Below are 20,685 nucleotides of genomic sequence, written 5' to 3'. Positions count from 1 at the left end.
CTAAGCCTGGGTCTACACAAAGTCTAGCACAATTAAAGTGAGCCCTTGGGAGCAGGGTGGCACCAGGGTACCTACAGAGTATTGAACTGGAACAAATCAGAAATGAATCGAGTCAAAGCTTCTATGACCATCAGAAGTGGAGTCATTCCCATGAGGGGGCCCTATATACTTCCCAACTAAGTAAGATAGGGAGACCCAGTTTTTAAAAAATGAAACAAAAATGAACAAAATAAGAGCCTAGGTAAGAGGTGGTAAAGATCTGAATTAGGGTGGTCTGGCAAAAGTATAAATAATGAAGGGGATTCAGGAGATGTTATTGAGAACCGAGAGACCAAATGAATATGAGTAATGATAGAGATCAAAGAGTGATGGCAAGACCAGATATATAGATAACTTGGAGAATAATATACTATATAGGAAAAAAAAAGAAAATAGAAGGAGATTCCATCTGTGTGTGTGTGTGTGTGTGTGTGTGTGTGTGTGTGTGTGTGTGTGTGTGTGTGTGTGTTTTGTTCTGGGGAGATAATAGCTTTTAAATAATTGATTTAAAATTCTAGATTTAGGTCTTTGTGGAGGTGGGGGACTCTGGGCATAGGATATTGCATACATAAGATTTCTTCCAAACAATGAGTTGGTTAGTTTGCTGAATTCTTCTTCTCTTTGATATAAAGGACAGCTCTTTGGGAAAGGGAGAGTGAAATGTGGTTTGAGCAAAGAATTCCTAAAAAGGATGTTCTTGTTCTTGTTCTTCATCTTTTTAGTCTTCATCTTCTTCTTTCCCTTACCTTCTATCTTAAAATCAGTAATATGTATTGGTTCCAGTGCAGAAGAGTAGTAAGGCAATGAGGGTTAAGTGATTTACCCAGGGTCACACATCTAGAAAGTTTCTGAGGCCATATTTGAACCCACAAATTCCTGTCTGAGCCATCTAGCTGCCCTGAAAACTATGACTTCCTTAAGAAAGCCCAACATCACATGAAATTTTTGTTTGCTTGATCATACTATTGACTCATTTCTGGAAACTGGAGGAAGTATGCTTTTTAAGCATATCTCTGAGGGAGAACTACCTGGGAGAGTGAGGAGAGAGGGATTGGAGTGGGGGGGGGGAGAGAGAAGTATTATTTAGGATCCTATGTTTCATCTTCTCATGTGAAAGTTCTATAGACTCTCCCTCCTTCTTACCTGTCACATTGTTATCTTGAAAAACTTCTACCTTGGGACCCTTCTTTCCTTATTGATGACTCCTTTTGCATGTCAAGCATTTTAAGAAAGACTTTAGATGTCCTTCACCTCATCTGGGCACTCTCCAGATTCCTCTACTTCTTCTTTTCACCTGGTATTATTCCTATATGGCTAATCTTTCTCCCTAACACCATCCCATCTCTGCTTTCCAGCTTTTGTATATGTATTATCTTACCCATAAGATTCTCGAAAATATGGTTCATATTTTTCACTTGTATTTGTACCCCTAGCATTTAGCACCACACAGAGCTTGGCTTATGACAAGCACTTAATAAAAGCTACTAAAACTCCCAGATATTTTTCAAACTGATATTTAAGCATGGCTTCCTCACCTTATAATTTTTTGACTTCTTGAATCTAAGTGTAAGATTACATTTTTTACTAAATTTCACTGTATTCAATTTAATTCATTCTTTTAGCCTAACGATAATACTTTTAGTTCCTTACTAATGATTCAAAATATTAAGTTATTCATTTCAGATTTAAGTCAATTGCAAAACTGATATCATCTGTTCTTAAAGAACCAATGTTCTTTAAGATGACTTATTTTATATAATTATAATTAAAGAAAATATGGTCTTTTCAATCAAGGTGAAATAATGTATAGAGCATTAGACATGGAGTTAAAAAGATGACTTTAAATCCTTCTTCAGATTCTTATTAGCTTTTTGACCTGGGCAAATTACTTAATATATCTCTTTCTCAGTTTCCCTATCTTTAAAATGGGGATATTAAAAGGACTTTAGGGATATTGTGAGGATAAATTGAGATAATATGTGAAAGGTGTTTTGCAAGCCTCAAAAAGTACTATATAGATATAATTATGATTAGTGTGTATTGTTGTTGTTGTTATAACAAGTTTTTTTACTCAAGCCTGAAGGGCTGCTGGATCTGCTCTCCTTGTGGAGGAGGGGCCACAGGAGGTCTGGAATGTTGAGAAGCCAGAAGATTCTGGCTGGGATTTCAGTTGGATAGCTCTCTCAGCCTTGAGAAACCTAGGAGGAGAGGTCTGGCCAAAATTTCTCCTGAGGATATACTCACCTTTTCCTCTCTTGGTGACAAGACATCTTTCCCCCAAATAACCAACTGAAGTGATAGCTGAAGAAGACATTTGAGTCTCTGTCAAACTTACCTCCCAGCTCCTGGTGCCCTGGGTCTGTACTTTGGCCAGGGGGCCAAGACCAGGGCTAGTCAAACCTGACTCTCTCTCAGGGGGCCCAGGCTGCCAAGGCCTGAGTTCCCCAAACTCAAGGAGGGAGGGAAAAGGAGTAGTTAGAGAAAGGACACTTTCCCTCACTTTACTCATCAATTCCCTTTCTGCCAGCTTTTTCTTTGTGTTACCCTAGCTGACTTAGTTCATAATAAAGTTGTTGTCTTTTCCCAAAGTGACTCAAGTGTGAGTGGGACAACTTGAGGGAGAGAGTAATCTTCCTGAGAAGAAATCTTTAGGCTCTAGTAGTGGAGGAAAGTGAAGAGCCTCTCTCAGCCAACTTTAAACATCAGCTGCCTCTCCTGGATCCTACTTTCAGGGGAAGATCTCCATTCCTCCTCTATCCCTTTTACTACCAACTAATTCCACCATTAGATTGTTACCAAGGAGCTTATGATCTTTAACTCACATCCATATGCTTTAAGATCCAATGATACTACCTTTCTTACTATTATACCTCTCACGCCACACTCCATTTTCCTACTCTGTGTATTTCCATTGGCTGTTCTCCATGGCATTGAAAGCTTTCTTTCCTTGCCTCCACTTCCTCACTTCCCTTCAAGACTCAGTTCAAATCCTTCTCTTTACTGAAACCTCCCTCAATACTTCTTCCCTCCTTACCTCTTACAATTTCACTTCACTTGAGATTATCTCATTTATCCTGTGTATATCTTTTATGCACAGAGTTATTTGTATGATGTCCTTCTCCTAACCCTAAGTGGAGTGTGAATTCCTTGAGGCCAGGAACTATTCTTTGCCTTTCTTTCTATCCCCAGTGCTTTAGCACAGTACTTGGCACATAGGAAGCATGTAAATGCTTTTTGACATGACATGCTTTGTTGGGAAATCATGCCAATTATCATAAAATAGTAAAAGTTAGCATATCTAATGAGTGGTTCAGATAGATGACCAATGTTAGAGGAGCTTAGACAGGTGCTCACTTAGGAAAGGCTTCAGGGAGGAGGTATGATCTAAGCAGGACCCTATAGAATGATAGGAATTTGATTAGCTAGAGAAGAGGGAAGAGAATGACTTGATAAAGAGCTACTGACTCATTATTGGATTAAAAAAAAGTAATGATTTAACATAGATTCAGAATTTCTCTTTAAAATTTATAATGGTCCATTTACTATTGCCAAATTCTTAACCAAAGAGAATCAGATTCCCAGGCAATATGCAAGTTGGTAGGTATTTGAAAGAGGACTAGGATAGATATGGTAGGTATTATGGTTAAGTGTGGGAAAGGGGTCACTGAGCATGATAATAAACATCAAATGCTGTTATAAATGATCACAGCTGAAGTGAAGAAAACTTTGAGAATTGAAGGTGGTTCTGCTGGATGGAGGCAGGAATCTACAGCAAGAATTGCATTTTACTTGGGAATACATTAAATATATTCCTGTCAATAGCTAAGCATTTCAATCTTTCTTCCTTCCTTCCTTCCTTCCTTCCTTCCTTCCTTCCTTCCTTCCTTCCTTTCTTTCAATACTCTGTATTGTTTCCAAGGCTAAAGAACTGTAAAGCCTATGCAATGAGCTTAAGTGATTTGCCCAGGGTCAGACAACTAGGAAGTATTTGAGGCCACATTTGAACCCAGGACCTCCTGTCTTTGGGCCTGACTCTCAATCCACAGAGCTATCTAGCTGCCCGATTCAGGTAACTTTCTACCTTAGAAGAGAGTGGGTTAGAGAATTCTGAAATGAACAACCTGAATATAGTCAGAGCTTAAGTTGCCACCAGATGCACATCTTTATTTAGGCTAGAGTGAGCATTCTGGTTGTCAATTTGCAGCTGATGGGACAGCAATAAATGGAGCTCTGGCATTCTCAGTTTGACAATGAATTGAGGCAGCACTGCCTTCTGCTATAAATTAGTGTCAAGAGCCAAGATGTTAATCATAGGGACCTCCAAACATAGGTGGCATAAATAGCATGTTTCTTTAAAAATGCTATAGTGACTCATTCCTTTTAAATAAAACCTCTCTCTGCTATTTAAGTGAATTGTATGACTGACTTGGAGGGGTTTTCTTCCATCTGATCTAGGGTAGGTCTATAGGGCATTCCAGACAACACTGAAATGGGTTGACTCTAAACCAATTTGCTCTGATGTTCCATTTCCATTCTCTCCTTGAATGGAGAATGGAAATGGAGAGAGAGAGAGAGAGAGGGTGGGGAGAGAGAGAGAGAGAGAGAGAGAGAGAGAGAGAGAGAGAGAGAGAGAGAGAGAGAGAGAGAGAGAGAGAGAGAGAGAGAGAGAGAGAGAGAGAGAGAGAGAGAGAGAGAGAGAGAGAGAGAGAGAGAGTTTCCAGGTACTAGCACTTCATGTGGATATTTTCATCACTGGTCTGCCAAATACGAAGAGGACATGAAATAGATATATTCTTTACAGCTAGCCAGGAGCTACGCTCCTTTTGAAGATCTTCCAGTCTGTAGTGCATGCTGGCTACATGGTAGCACAAGTGTATGAAGTGATCTTTTATTTAATAGAAACAGTGTTGAATTTAGAGTCAGGAAGAACTGATTTTGAATCTCACCTTTGACCTAGTTAGGCTGTGTAACTATGGGTGAATGACTCAACTTGCTTTATGCTCAATGAATTAGATAAAATATATAAAACATACTAACCTAGAGTAGATTGAACTATAGTAGAAAGAAAAAAAGTAGTTGTAGTCATGGTCTCTGGGTTCAAATCTTGTCTCTCATGCTACTTGCGTGACTTTGGACAAATCATTTAACCTCTCTCAGCTTATTTCCTTCACTGTAGCAGGAGTGGGTATTGTGATCTATACTTAATCTTATTCCTGTTTTCTTCTTCCTCCTCTGCTTCTTATATCAAAAACTGTTTAGCTCAGTTTTCATTTATAATACCTGATTTCTTTCTACCCACATGAATCTGAAAATTTGGTCCTGTATATATATATATATATATATATATATATATATATATATATATATATTGGCATACAATTTGCTTACTACATGGTGTGGAGGAAAGATCATTGAACTTCATATTAGAAGTATAGAATACTTGATTGTATCATAGAAATTCTACATGAGCCATGTATTATTTAAGGCACTAACATTCTTGCACATAATTACATTCTAATGATGATAAAAATGTACAGATGTTAGACAAGTCACTTCACTTGTCAAGGAATAAGTTTCATCCCTTGTAAATTAAGATAGAATAGTCCTTCCTGTCTAGCTAATCAGGTTCTTGAAAGGATCAAGTCATATCTATGAAGTTCCTTTGTAACTTTGAAGTACTGTTTTGATGGGAGCTACAATCATGATTGTAAGGGAAAATCATATTAAATTTTTAAATATATATATATATATATATATATATATATATATATATATTGAGAATTTTGGATATCTTTGCACCACAGATACCTTAAGGAAAGGTGTGCCTATGGGATCCATTAGTGAAACATTTAGTTACTGAGTGGTGGTGAGGGGGGGACACTTCTATCTCTTAGTGCGATGAGAAGACTACACTGTGCATACCAACACAGCAGAATATGCTGTTAGAATGGCGATAACCTTAGAACCTGAGTTTCTAGAAAAAAATACTAGTCCTTGTCCAGTGCAAGATATGGGCACATTTCTCAGGTCCTTCTCCACCTACCCTGCTGAAGCAGCACAATTTGGAAAGTATTCATTGAAATAAAATTCCTGTAACTAAATGCACCGATCCAGTCATCCAGAACTGCACAACATTGCAGGAAAAATAAGTGAAATAACAGTGCCTGGAAAGTATTTATTAAGTGCCAGACACTGCACTAAGTACTAGCACATACTAAGTAAGCACTTCATAATTACATGCATATTGAATCAACTGACATTGACTAATAATGAGGTGGGGCCTGAAAGTAACATTTTTTTTCCAGCATCACCAGTGATTTTCCCTACCCTTATCCCAAGAGGTGAATTAGATGAAAATAGTGAAGTGGCTATTGGAAGGGAATAATCATTTTAAAAAAAAACATAGTGGAGAGACTCATTGAACTTAATTCTGTAAAAATACAAACGCATCTATAGCAATTTAAAGTTCACAAAGCACTTTCCTCCTAATAACCCTATGAAGTAGTAGTACAATTTTACTTACCCACTAACTTACTTACCTATATACCTACCTACCATCTGTCTATCACCTATCTCTACCATCTAAGTATCATTTTTTCTGTTTATAGCTTATCTATATATACAAATACATATATGTCTGATAGAGATATTTAGTTCACATTTCTCTGATTTTATTTGATCAATTTGGGAAACTCATGATGGAAAATTACCTACTTGAATTCAGAACTGAATTCAGCTCATGCATAATCTTAGTTACTAGGGGGGAAGAAGAGGGCACTGAAAGCAACTTAGCAGGAATGTTATTGTCTTCATTTTACTGATGGGGAGATAGCATCTGAGAAGCTATATGACTTACCTAGTTCCTCCCAAGACTAAATAGATAATACCTATCACAAATTGAGTATTCGAGATGGGATTCAAAGTTAGAATTCTGCCTGTTATAGCCTCAACCTCACTTTCATTACACTATCATCCCTGCTCAGGACACAGCTCTAGGATCATTGTAGGAAAGGGAATGAATGCTCCCATCAATGTCATTTGGTAGGTGGAATCCTTCAACAAACATCTGTGCCACTAGGGGGCAATGGTATATATATTTGGAGATAAGTGAAACTGAACAATTTGGTAACAATGGTAACAGAATGGTAACAATGGACCTGGGAAGACCAATAGAAGGAAATCTTTCAATCAACAAGATGTATGGGGAATATCTACTTTGTGGAAGATTTTGCATGGCCCTTGATAAAAATTTAGGCAAAGAAGAGGTGGACAAAACCTCTGCTTTCATGGAACTTCCAATGTAGTTGAAAAGTGTATGATTTAGAATTCAGAGATACTTAACCTGTGATCTGTGAATATACACACATACATGAACACACATGCATATGTAGATATATACATATATTCATTATATTCACAGATCACAGTGTATACACATATGTCCATATATGTGTATGTATGTGTATTTACAGATCCCAGGTTATATGTATATATCTATATATGTTTGTGTGTATACATTTCCATATATTTTAAAATAATTGACTTCTTTTATAAAATTCCCATGCATTTTATTTTATATTTTTATTTATTTTTAAAATTCTTACCTTTTATTTTAGAATCAATACTGTATTAGTTCCAAGGCAGAAGGGGTGATAAGAGCTAGAAAATGAGGGTTAAGTGACTTGCCTAGGGTCAAAGAACTAGGAAATACTTGAGGTCATATTTGAATGCAGGACCTCCCTTTAGCCTTGGCTTGAGCCAACTAGTTGTCCCCTAGTTTATTCTCTTAAAAATATTATTTTGAGGTGTCCATAGGCTTCACCAGACTGCCAAAGGGATCTATCACACAAACATGTTGGAAAACTGTGATAGATGGAAAGAGACATGGAAAATGAGAGAAGAGGCCAGGAGTAACAGAGACAAGGATAAAGAGAAGCAATATAAGTAGACTGAGACTGATATGCAGCATGGGGGAAACTCTACATCCTGTAAAGTCCTTAGTCATTGTCATGTCTAAGTACAAACAAAGACCCCTTTATCTCATTTTATTCAATCTCTGCAATGTAATTGTTATCTTTGATGGAATCCATTAGAGATAGGCAGGAATTTTCATGCAGAGAAAGTAACATTGAAAAATATCTGTTTTCTGAGCATGATTACTCAGAATTTTTCTTCCAAGTTCATTTACCTTCTTTGTAAAAACAACGCATTCAGATTAGTACGGTAAGCCTGGATATATTCTACTACAAAGACCACTACTCCCTCAACATACAACCTTCTGGAGATTGTTTGCCTTGAATTTTTCACCTAAGCAGTTTAGATGATCCAAGTTATTTTCAGCATTCAAAGCTATTCAAGGATCAGTAGGCATTAAAATCTAAAGGAGAATACCATTTGGGTTTGGAATTGGGATACTTGACCAAGTGAAGTATGCTTAATTCCATTGTTTATAGCCCTTGGCCAGAAGGAAGGATGAGCTTCCTGGGTAGTTTGGTAGATTATACACTCAAGCTAACTAATCATGCCCTGTCCAAACATTTAAGGATATGCTCTCAAATACTTGTATCTTGGTCAAGGACTTGGCTTGATGACTGCAAAGAAAGTAATCTAGAGATCCAGGTGTGAATCTGGATGCTAGGGTCAAGTACAAGAGAAGACATTACAAGTTCATCCAAGTACTTAAGACCCTTAGCCTGCCTCTCTGTTTCTCTATCTCTCTCTGTCTCCTCTCTCTGCCTCTGTCTCTTATCCATCTTTTAAAAAGCCCAAGATGGAAATAGGAATGAACTAGCTAGGTTGACCCTAGCTCTTCTTTTGTTTACCTTAGGGTTTCTCCAGATGAACCCCTCCTTTTCCACAGGTTGACCAGGCTGCTTGACCGGCTGGCAGCTGAGGATGACTTCCCATCTCCGACATGCATTCGCACCACTGTAGATGTTGTGAAGGCGCTTCTCACATTTCTCTCTGGCTTGGCCAGAATGATGTAGACCTTCGGGACAAACATGCAGCCCAGGGCCACAGTGGCACTGAGGCTGACTGAGAAACACATGGTGATGATTTTATAGTTGCTTCCAAAATAGATGGGCACAAAGGCTAGCCATATGATGCAAGTGGTGTACATTGTGAAAGCAATGTACTTGGCTTCATTGAAATTAGCTGGAACATTTCTGGTCTTGAATGCATAAAAGGTACAGCTTAAAATTAATAATCCATTATAGCCAAGGGGAGTTACGACACCCAGGTTGGTGGTGTTACAGATCAAGTAGACTTCCCGAATACTTGGGTAGTCATGCATTATGTCAGGTGGCTCCATTATGAAAAGGGCAACAATTATGCCAAGCTGGATGCAAATTAAGATGAATGCAATGACCAGCTGGGCACAGGCACTCATAAACCTTGGCTTCTTGGTACAGATCTTCTTCTTGCTGCCAGCCAGAATTCTGGCAATGCGATTGGTTTTGGTGACCAGTGCAGAGTAGCTCATGGCTGGAGAGAGGCCAATGCCTATTCTCTGCAGGTAGCAATAAATCTGCTTAGGCTTTGCAATGAGACAGAAAGTACACAAGTAACCCAAGCAGATGCCGGCCAGAATAATGTAGCAGAGTTCCCGACTGGAGGATTTGACAACTGGAGTGTCTCTGTACATGATGAAGATTGCTGTGACAAACAGGGTTGCCAGCAGGCCCAGGCAGGAAAACACCACAGCTGCAATTGGCTCTGGATCACCCCATCTGAGATACTGTACTGGAATCAGATCACAACCTGTGGAAAGATAGACTGAGAGTGAGAAGGAAGAGAAGAGGAGCACTGATCAAGTTCTCATTTTCTTGGGCTTATTATAGTTTTGATTTTGGAAGGAAGCTGTTATCATTTAGATTAAAGACTTTTAATGGATTTCCATGAGTCAGGGGTCAGGATAGGTACTGGATCTGTGATTTCTCTGACATGGGAAATGGGGACAGCTAGGTGGTGCAATGGGTAGAGTACAGAACCTGGAATCAGGAAGGTTCATTTCCCTGAGTTCAAATCTGGCTTAAGACACTTATTAGCTATGTGACTTTGGTCAAATGACTTAAATCTTTGTACCTTTGTTTCTTAATCTGCAAAACAAACTGGAAAAAGACATGGCAAACCACTCTTTGCTAAGAAAACTCCAAGTGGGGTCCCAAAGAGTCAGACATGATTAAAATGACTGAACAACAAGGCAATATGCAGATGAGAAAAGTCACTAATTCAGGTTTCCTCTTTTATAAACTTAAGAGTTGCCTAGAGAACTGGGAAAGTAAATGACTTGCCCAAGATCACACAGCCAGCATGTGTCAGAGACTAGACTTGAATTTGGGTCATCCTGCTTCTGAGCTCAGTTCTTTATCCACTATGCTACACTACTTTTCTTAATGCATATTTAAGGTAGGTAAAATAAGGGACACCCAATTTTTTAGAGAATTTCATTCATTATAACAAATATTCAAAATACCTACAAATATATATATTCCTGAACACTGAGAAAAAAACCTTCAACCACAGGTACCAAAATACATTCTATGCCATATTTTGTGTGATGCAAGTTTCATTTCATTACCCTTCCCCACCCCTTCTAAGAAGCAATTATGAATAGTTTTTTAAAAATTATTAAATTGTCTTTGAGTTTTGTAGTAAGCAAAGGAAGATTGCAAAATGAACTGCATTTGATTGACAGGGGCATGTGACAGACAATCACATGGGAGCCTGTATCAAGATTCTAAGGTCCAAACTGAAAAAAAAAGAGAGAGACTTCTGGGTGAAGCTTTTGGGGTAACTGTGGTTCCATCTTTCTATAAGTTTTCTGGCCCTTTGTGAGATACCAGTTTTAGAGTAGAAAAACATTTTTTTTCAGTTGGGACTTTAGAATCTTGACCCAGGCTCCCATGTGATTGTCTATTACATGTCCCTGTCACTCCAATGCTGTTCATTTTGCAGAATCATTTTGCAATCTTCCTTTGCTTACTACAGTCTCAGGACCATTGGCATTAGAGAGAGACTATTTACTCTTATTTAACATAGAGTTCAAACATTGTTTGGGTATTGGGTTTCTGAAGCCTAGAGAAAATTACCCTATGAGAAAGGAGCTGGTAGCAGCAGTTATCCTGACAGCAGGGATAAGTGCCAGATTTCAGCCTGACAGCAAAATAGATATATTCAAATAACAGAGTAGCCTTAGGGCTATTTAATGTAAGTGCAAAGAGGCCTATCTAACTTGATAGCCCTAAGGCCATCACTATAATAGTCTTGTGAGTAATAAAGAAAAGGTTCCACTACATTCACTATGCTATATTTAAAGTCAGTTGAAAATTGCATTTTCAAAACATTTTCAACTAAATTGTTAAGATAGAGTTTATAAATTGGCAAAACATTAAGCTTTCTGGGAAAAACAAAACAAAACAAAAACTCATATATTTGGGAAGACTTGTTCAGTAAGGGTTATAGATAACTGGGGTTTAGCCATATTTCTCTGATGTGACCATATTTTTTCCTTTCATAACTCTTCTATTTGTAAAGTAGTAATGTTATGATGGTTATTATTAACACTAGTATGTTCTCAGTAGGACACATAGTAATACTTAATAAATGTTTATTGGTTGGTTAAATGGTGAATACATATGGGGAAAATAAAGAAATATATAGCTTAGTTCTGCCTTTCAAGGGATTTTCAATCTAGTTGGACAGATAGACCATGAAATTGTTAAATTTGGGGTGGGGGAAGAGTCAAGATGGCAGAGTAGTAGCATGGAAAGCTGGAATCACTTTGAGAATTCTGTCAAATCAACCTTAAAATAGAACCTCAAAACAAATAGTGAAGTGACAGAACCAACAAAGGGACAGAGTGAAGTGACTTCTACAGAAAACAACCTGAAAGAGAGGGTCTATTACATGGGGGTGAGAAAGGAACCAGAAGCAAAGCCACATGCCATGGAGTACAAGCCAGCCAATCAACAACTACTGCTCCAGGTTCCGAACCTGGGCACAAGCTAACATCAAGATTCCAAGACCTATGACAACAATAGAGCACCCCATGCCAGCATTTTTAGTTCCAGGACCTAGCAGAAGCCTGCAGTGAGGCTCCATGCCCTAGTACAAGGAAGTCTCTGGCATTGGACCTGTACAAGCCGAAGGGGAGGCCTATAGTCTCTATGTAAGTCTGCAATGAGGCTCATAGTTGAATCACAGGGCAGTCTATAGTGTACAGGGCTGGAGTAGGCCCAGAGTGAAGTTCTGAGCCTCTGATCAAGTGAACAGTGAAAAGCCAAAGCCCAGAACAACCTGAGTGTTAGATAACTCTTTCCTGGTTGGTTCTAGCATAAAAGGGGACCCAGAGCCCTGCCTATGCCATCAGTGTGGCCCTAAGCCTCAGGACAAGGAAGCATACAGTATACCTGGCCTATGTAAGACTGGATGAGGCCCAGAGCCCCTGCCCAGGCTTGAGGTGAGGCACTGAACCCTGGGGTAGAGTAGCTCACAGTGCTCTGAATCCTGAAATCTATCAGCAGTCCCTAAGGGAGACAGAATTTGCAGTGGGAGATGACTTTCAGAGTTCCCAGGCCTCAGGCCATAATACCACCTTAGAAGAAATGAAACTTACAGAAAATCAGAAGCAGAGTTGAGGATAGCAAAAATTAAAAATTGAAGTTTAAGAGAATGTATCCTCTACTATGAAAACAGAGTCTACTTTTAATATAAAAGTAAGTGAAAAATAAAAGTGAGAAAATGAGCAAATATATATATATCCAACAACCTACCTCTAGAAAATTTCTATGGAGACAAAGAAGAGCAAGGAAAAGATGCAGAAAAGGACAATGAAATCAAAGCAGACACATGCAAAACTTCAAAGGAAAATGTGCTCTGGAAGAGCTCAAAAAAGGAGTTTAAAAAATCCAATAAGAGAGGCAAAAGAAAAATGGGAAAGAGAAATTAAAGGAATACAAAAAGAAAATATTATCTTTAAAAGCAGAATTGGCCAAATGGAAAAGGAGATTCAAAAGCTCCCTGAAGGAAACCATTCCTTAAAAATTAGAATTGGGCAAATGGAAGCTAATGGTTTCACATGACATCAAGAAATAATAAAACAAAATCAAAAGAATGGAAAAAGTAGAAGAAATTGTGAAATATCCCATTGAAAAAAACAACTGACCTGAAAATTAGATACAATAGAGAAATATAAGAATTATTGTACTCTCTGAAAGTCATGATTAAAAATAAAATGGCTAGACATCATATTAGAAGAAATTATTTTAAAAAACTGCCTTGATATCCTTGAACAAGAGGGTAAAATAGAAATTGAAAGAATTCACTGATCATTTCCTAAAATAAATCCTCAAATGATAGGTCTCAGGAATATTATAGCCAAATTCAAGAACTTTTTGGACAAGGAGAAAATACTTCAAGTACCCCCAAATAAACAATTTAAATATTCTGGAGCCATAGTGAGGATTGCACAAAACTTAGGAGCTTCTACACTAAAGGATCAGAAGTGTTGGGAAATTATATTCTGGAAGGAAAAGGAACTAGTTTTACAATCAAGAATTACTTACCCAGCAAAACTAGGCATTTTCTATCAGGAGAAAAATGGTAATTTAATACAATGAAAAATTCTCAAGCATTCCTGATAAAAAGACCAGTCCTAAATAAAAAATTCTGATGTTCAAATACAAGATTCAAGAGAAGCATGAAAAGGTAAATTAAAGAAAAGAAAATTTAAGAGATTTAATAACGTCACATTATTTATATTTCTACACAGAAAGAGAATATCTGTAAGTCAAAAGTTTTATCATTATCAAATCAGATAGAAGCAGTATACATAGACAGAGGATACAGGAAGCAGTTGGTTAGGAAGACACAATATGCAAAAAATCAAGTGGTAAAAAAGATAATTGCACTGAGAGAAAAGGGAAGAGAGAGGTAAAATGGAGTAAATTGTGTTGCCTAAAGAGGTATGAACAATAACAGTGGCAGGGAGGATGAGGGTGGTCATAGATAATGCTTAAACCATAATCTCATTGGAATTGACTCAGAGAGGGAATGAAAACCATATCCACTGGGGTATAGAATCCTATCTTACCCTATAGAATAGTAGGAGGGGACTAAGAAGAGGGGTGGAAAAGGTAGTAATATATAGGAGGGAGTAGTTGGGGGTGATTAAAAGGAAAACATTTGTAAAGAGGGACAGAGGAAAAGGAGAGAAAAAAAAGAACAGGATCAAATAGGGAAAAATAAGAGATGGAGAGGCATACACAGATGGCAATCATAACTTCAAATGTAAATGGGATGAATTCACCCATAAAAAGGAAGTGGATAGCAGAGTGGATTAAAAACCAGAATCCTAGGAACACATTTAAGACAGGGAGATACATACTGAGTAAAAGTAAAAGGATTGAGCAGAATATATTGAGCTTCAACTGATGTAAAATAAGCAGGAGTGGCAATCATGATCTCAGATAAAGCTAAAGCAAAAATAGATCTAGTGAATAGAGATGAACAAAATCATATCTTGATAAAAGGTACTATAGTCAATATATTCACCAAATGATATAACTTCCAAATTTTTAAAGGAGTAATTAAATGAGCTCAGGGAGAAAATAGACAGTAAAATTAACTAGTGGGGACCTCAACCTTCCTCTCAAAGAACTAGATAAATTTAAACAAAAAATAAACAAGAAAAAGGAAAGGAAATGTATGTAATTTTAGAAAAGTTAGATTTAATACATCTTTGGTTAAAATCGATTGGGGTTAAAAAGAAATATACATATGCAAAAACTGACAGTACACTAGGACAAAAAACAACAACATCACAACCAAATATAGAAAAGCAGAGAGACTAGATGAATTCTATTCAGATTATAATGCAATAAAAATTATAATAAATAAGGATTAATGGAAATACATTAAAATTAATTGGAAACTAAGTAATCTCATTCTAAAAAAGGAGTGGATCACAGAAGAATTATGGAAACAATAAGTTTGTTAAAGACAATGACAATGAGGAGGCAAATATTAAAATTCATGGAACACAGTCAAAGCAGTACTTAGGGGAAACTTTATATTTTGAATGTTTATATCAATAAAATGGAGAAAAAGCAGATCAGTGAATTGGGTATGCAACTAATAAAACTGTAGAAAGAATAAATTAAAAATCCCTAAATTAAAGTCTAAATTAGAAATTGTAAAAGTCAAAGGAGGAATTAATAAAATTGAAAGTAAGAGAACTATTGAACTAAAAAATAAGACTAGGAGTTGGTTTTATGGGGGGAAATTCCCAAGTAAAATAGAGCATTGTTCGATTTGATTAAAAAAGGAATGAAAATCAAATAATCAGTATCATAAATCAAAAGTATGAATTCACCATCAATGAAGAGAAAATTAAAGAAATCATTAGGAGTTATTTTGCCCAATTATATGATGATGAATCTGAAAGTATAATGGATGAATATTTACAAAAAACTATGAATTTCTCAGATTAACAAAAGAGGAAATAGTATCCTTAAATAATCCCATCTCAGAATAATGAATTGAACAAATCATCAAAGAACTTTTTAAGAAAAAATCTCCAGGGCCAGATGGATTCACAAGTGAATTCTATCAAACATTTAAAGAACAATTATTCCCAATACTAGATAAACTATTTGGCAAAATAAGCAAAGAATTCTTTTTATGACACAAATACAATGTTGATATCTAAGTCAGGAAAACTAAAAACAGAAAGAAAATTACAGACCAATTGTCTTAATGGAAATCAATGCAAAAATCATAAATAAAATACTAGCAAAGAGATTACTACAACAATATATCACAAGGATCATTTTTATGACCCAGTAAGATTTATAGCAAGAATGCAAGGCTGGTTTAATATAGGAAAACTGTCAGCATGATTGACCATATCAATAACCAAACTAATAGAAATCACATAATTACCTCAATAGATGCAGAGAAAACCTTGGACAAAATATAACTCCCATTGCTATTAAAAATACTTGAAAGTATAGGAACAAATAATGGGACTTTTCTTAAAATGATAACTAATAGCTATCTAAAACCATTAGCAAGTATCATCTGCAATGGTGATAAATTAAAGCCCTTTCGATAAGATCAGGGGCAAAGCAAGGATGTCTATTATCACCACTATTATTTATATTATGCTTCAAATGCTGGCATTAGCAATAAGAGAAGAAAAATAAGTTGAAGGAGATAAGTTGGCAATGAGGAAACTAAACTATAACTCTTTGTGGATGATATGATGGCATATTTAGATAATATTAGAAAACTAAAAACCTAGTTGAAATAATTAATAACTTTAGCAAATTTGAAGGATACAAAATAAATCCACATAAATCATCAGTTTTTCTATATATTATGAACAAAAGTCCAGGAGCAAGAGATAGAAAGGGAAATTCCATTGAAAATAACACTAAGAGAAACATGGCAGCAGTCTAGACACAGGATACTTCTTCTCCTCAAGACCTACCAATACAGACTACCTCAAAAAGCCAAAAAAAAACAAATTCATATGAAAGAAGGGACTCTACAGTAGGGTGCAGCATTGAAGGTATGTGGGATTTGGGCATTTCCACACTATAAAGGGGTGAAAAAGCTTCCACCAAAACATGAGCTGATCCACCCTCCCCCATCCCACCTATGGAGACAGAGTCAGAGCCAGTGCTCACTAGAATTAGTGAGTGAATGAGGGAAAACTCTGGAGTGAGTGAAGGGCACGTCTGGGTCCTTGGCAGCTGTCTGAGATGACCAAGGACCTACCCCTGAGACTAGCTAGTCCTTAGGTCCCAGCAGGCTGAGGAGATAGCCCAGAGAGAGAGTCAGCAAAGAGTGGAAGCTACAGAATTTGGAGAGTTGGCCTCAGCCAAAATTCTTGCTCCTTAGCTCCATACACAGAGAGTCTACCCTCCTCACTTAGAATTCTGACTGTAAAGGGAAGGAAAAGCAACAGTAGTGATGGCAAACAGAGCCCAAGAACAACTTCCCAACACCAAGAAAAACAAGAAGGCATTGACCCTAGATAATTTTTACAGAGGAAAAATCCAGACTCAGAGGAAATTGCAGAAGAGGAAATTCAAATAAACATGCCAAAACTTTCCAAGAAATGGAAATTGGTCACAGGCTCTTGAAGAATTTAAATTGGAGCTTATCAAAAATATGGAAGGCTTCTGGCAGGAAAAGTGAGAAATAGTTAAAAAAGAAAACGACAGTTTAAAGGACAAGAATTCCTAACTGGAGAAACAGCTGGAAGCCACGAAAAGTTGGATAGACAAAACCAAAAAGGAAAAATCAAAAGATTAATGCAGAAAATCAAAATATTATAGCAGAAAACCAGGCCTTAAAGACCAGAATTGGACAGTTGGAAACCAATGATCTTGCAAAACAGCAGGAATCAATAAAGCAAAATCAAAAGACTGACAAAATAGAAGAAAACACAAAATATCTCAATGAAAAGATGACAGATCAGGAAGAGACAATCTGAGAATCATTGGTCTACCTGAAAACCCAGAAATACACAGAAATATTGACATCATACAATAAGAAATTATTCAAGAAAACTGTCCCGATGTTCTTGAACAAGGGGGCAAAATAGACATTGAAAGACTTCAGAGAACACCCTCTACACTCAATACTCAAAAAGCAAATACTAGGAATGTAATTGCCAAATTCAAGAGCTTCCAAGCTAAGGAGAAAAATTTACAAGAAGCCAAAAAGAGACAATTCACATATCAAGGAGCACCAATCAGGATTACATAAGATCTGGCAGCTTCCACACTAAAGGACCACAAGGCTTGGAATATGATATTCAGAAAGGCAAGAGAATTGGGTCTTCAACCAAGGATCACCTATCCATCAAAACTGACTATATACTTCCAGGGGAAAGTTTGGGTATTCAACAAAATAGAAGATTTCCAAGTATTTGTAAAGAAAAGACCAGAGCTTTATGGAAAGTTTGACATCCAAACACAAAGAGAAAGAGAAACATGAAAAGGTAAATAAGAAAGAGAGGAAAGGTGTTTTTTTTTTCATTCAAACTCTCTTCTTTACGTGCTTCAAAAAGATAAAGTTGTTTATATCAATATATGGGGAAATGATATTTGTAACAAAAATTATATTCATTATAGTAATTAGAAGAATCATTCACAGGAACAGATTGGGATAATAAGCTGTATAAGATGATATGGAAAAAAATGAAAAGAGAGGGTGGAATCAAAGATGGCACCAAGAGAAACTTGAAGAAATAAGATAAATAGGATAATCTATACCACACAAAGAGGCACATGGGAAGGGAGGGGAAGAATACTCTTATGAGAGAAGGAGAGAAAGAGAGTGATAATAGGTAATACCTAAACCTTACTCTCAGTGAAACCAATTCTGAGAGGGAAGAGCATCTAGATCCATTGGGGTATTAAATTCAATCTTACCCTACAGGGAAAATGAGAAGGGAAAACTAAGGGGGGTAGAGGGGAGGGAGCAGAAAAAGGGAGGGAAAAAGAGGGGGAGGGAACTTAATAGATTCTTAAAAAAATAATAAGAAGGGAACAAAAAGGGAGGGGGCAAAAAGGGAAGGATATTACGGGTGAGGTTTAGGGGGACTGATTAAAAGCAAACCACTGGTTTAAAAGGATATAGCAAAAAAAAGAAAGGACAGAACTAGGAGAGGATACCAAAATGCTAGGGAATACATATGTAGCAATCATAACTTTGAATGTGAATGGGATGAACTCACCTGTAAAATGAAAACAAATAGCAGAATGGATTAGAAATCAAAATCCTACCATCTGCAATGGGGATGAACTAGATGCTTTCTCAATAGGATCAGGAGTGAAACAAAGATGCCCATTATCATATCTATTATTTAACATAGCTCTCACTTGTGGCTCCCAGTAGCTGCTAGCATGCGGCAGCGGCCAAACCCCGGGCAATGGCTTTGACAGGCTGGCTAAACCTTGTGAGGGTAGCCATCAGGTTGTCATGGACCCCTGGTGAACTAGGGCATTGCTCACCCAGCATGTGAAGACTGTTTCGGCAGAACAGACGGTAGAAACCAACAAGAAGGTTCAATGGCTGAGATGGCGATGCACCAAGGCACTGTGGAATGCTTAGCGCATGTTGGAGCACAAAAGACAACACGGCCATCCAATGCAGCTGAGGAAGTCTCTAGGTGTAATGACTTTTCGTGCCAATGGACTCAGGCTTCCAATGCCGAGAAAGGGGACTGTCTCTGTGCATTGACTTTTCCACTTAAATCTTCACGCACAAGTATCTTTGTGTAAAAAACGCACAGACAATCGTCATCCTCGGTTACTGAGAGACTACTACTATTTAACATAATACTAGAAACACTATCAGTAGGAATTAGAAAAGAAAAAGAAATTGAAGTTATTAAAATTGGCAATGAGGAGACCAAGCTATTACTCTTTGTGGGTGATATGATGGTCTACGTAAAGAATCCAAGAGAATCAACTAAAAAGCTAGTCAAAATAATCAACAACTTTAGAAAAGTTGCAGGATACAAAATAAGCCCACATAAGACATCAGCATTTCTATATATCTCCAACACATCTCAGTAGCAAGAATTCACCCTAGACAATATAAAATACTTAGGAATCTACTTGCCAAGGCAAACACAGGAACTATATGAACAAAACTACAAAACACTTTCCACACAATTAAAACTAGTTCTAAACAATTGGAAAAACATCAACTAATCAAATGACCATCCTACCCAAACTTATTTACTTATTTAGTGCCATACCCATCGAACTACCAAAGACCTTTTTTACTGAATTAGAAAAAAACATAACAAAGTTCATCTGGAAGAACAAAAGATCAAGGATCTCCAAGGAAATAATGAAAAAAATGCGAAGGAAGGTGGCCTTGCAGTCCCAGATCTCAAACTAATCTATAAAGCAGTGGTCATCAAAACAATTTGGTACTTGCTAAGAGACTAAAAGGAGGATTAGTGGAATAGATTTGGGGTAAGTGACCTCAGCAAGACAATCTATGATAAGCCCAAAGATCCCAGCTTCTGGGACCAAAATTCACTATTTGATAAAAACTGCTGGGAAAACTGGAAGGTATTATGGGAGAGATTGTGGTTGGATCAACATCTCACACCCTATACCAAGGTAAACTTAGAATGGGTGAATGAATATAAAGAAGGAAACTATAAGTTAATTAGGTGATCACAGAATAGTATATATGTCAGATCTTTGGGAAAGGAGAGATTTTAAGATCAGGCAAGAGCTAGAAAAAATCATAAAGTGTAAACTAAATAATTTTTATTATATTAAATTAAAAAGGTTTAGTATAGACAAAACCAATGCAACCAAAATTAGAAGGGAAGCAACAAATTCAGAAACAATCTTCATAACAAAAACCTCTGACAAAGGTCTAATTACTCAAATTTACAGAGAGATAAATCAATTGTATAAAAAAATCAAGCCATTCTTCATTTGATAAATGGCCAAGGGACATGAATAGTCAATTTTCAGGTAAAGAAATCAAAAGTATTAATGAGCACATGAAAAAGTGTTCTAAATCTCTTATAATCAGAGAGATGCAAGTCAAAACAACTCTGAGGTATCACCTCACACCTAGGAGATTGGATAACATGAT

General features: G+C 37.0%; 1 protein-coding gene across 6 annotated transcripts in view; it reads right to left on the bottom strand.

The window, feature by feature from the left end:
• GRM5 (glutamate metabotropic receptor 5) overlaps positions 1-20,685 on the bottom strand; it is a 705,122-nt gene that overhangs the window by 59,183 nt on the left and 625,254 nt on the right. For all 6 annotated transcript variants that reach the window (XM_056794885.1, XM_003340952.4, XM_056794883.1 and 3 more), the window contains exon 8: positions 8,862-9,801. In XM_056794885.1, coding sequence (XP_056650863.1) covers positions 8,862-9,801 — 940 coding nt within the window. The remainder of the gene's footprint in view (positions 1-8,861; positions 9,802-20,685) is intronic.

The sequence above is a fragment of the Monodelphis domestica genome, chromosome 4, assembly GCF_027887165.1.
Source record: "Monodelphis domestica isolate mMonDom1 chromosome 4, mMonDom1.pri, whole genome shotgun sequence".
In the NCBI taxonomy this organism is placed as follows: Eukaryota; Metazoa; Chordata; class Mammalia; order Didelphimorphia; family Didelphidae; genus Monodelphis; species Monodelphis domestica.
Note: the sequence above shows the minus strand (reverse complement) of the source record. Positions and strands in the feature narration are given on the sequence as shown.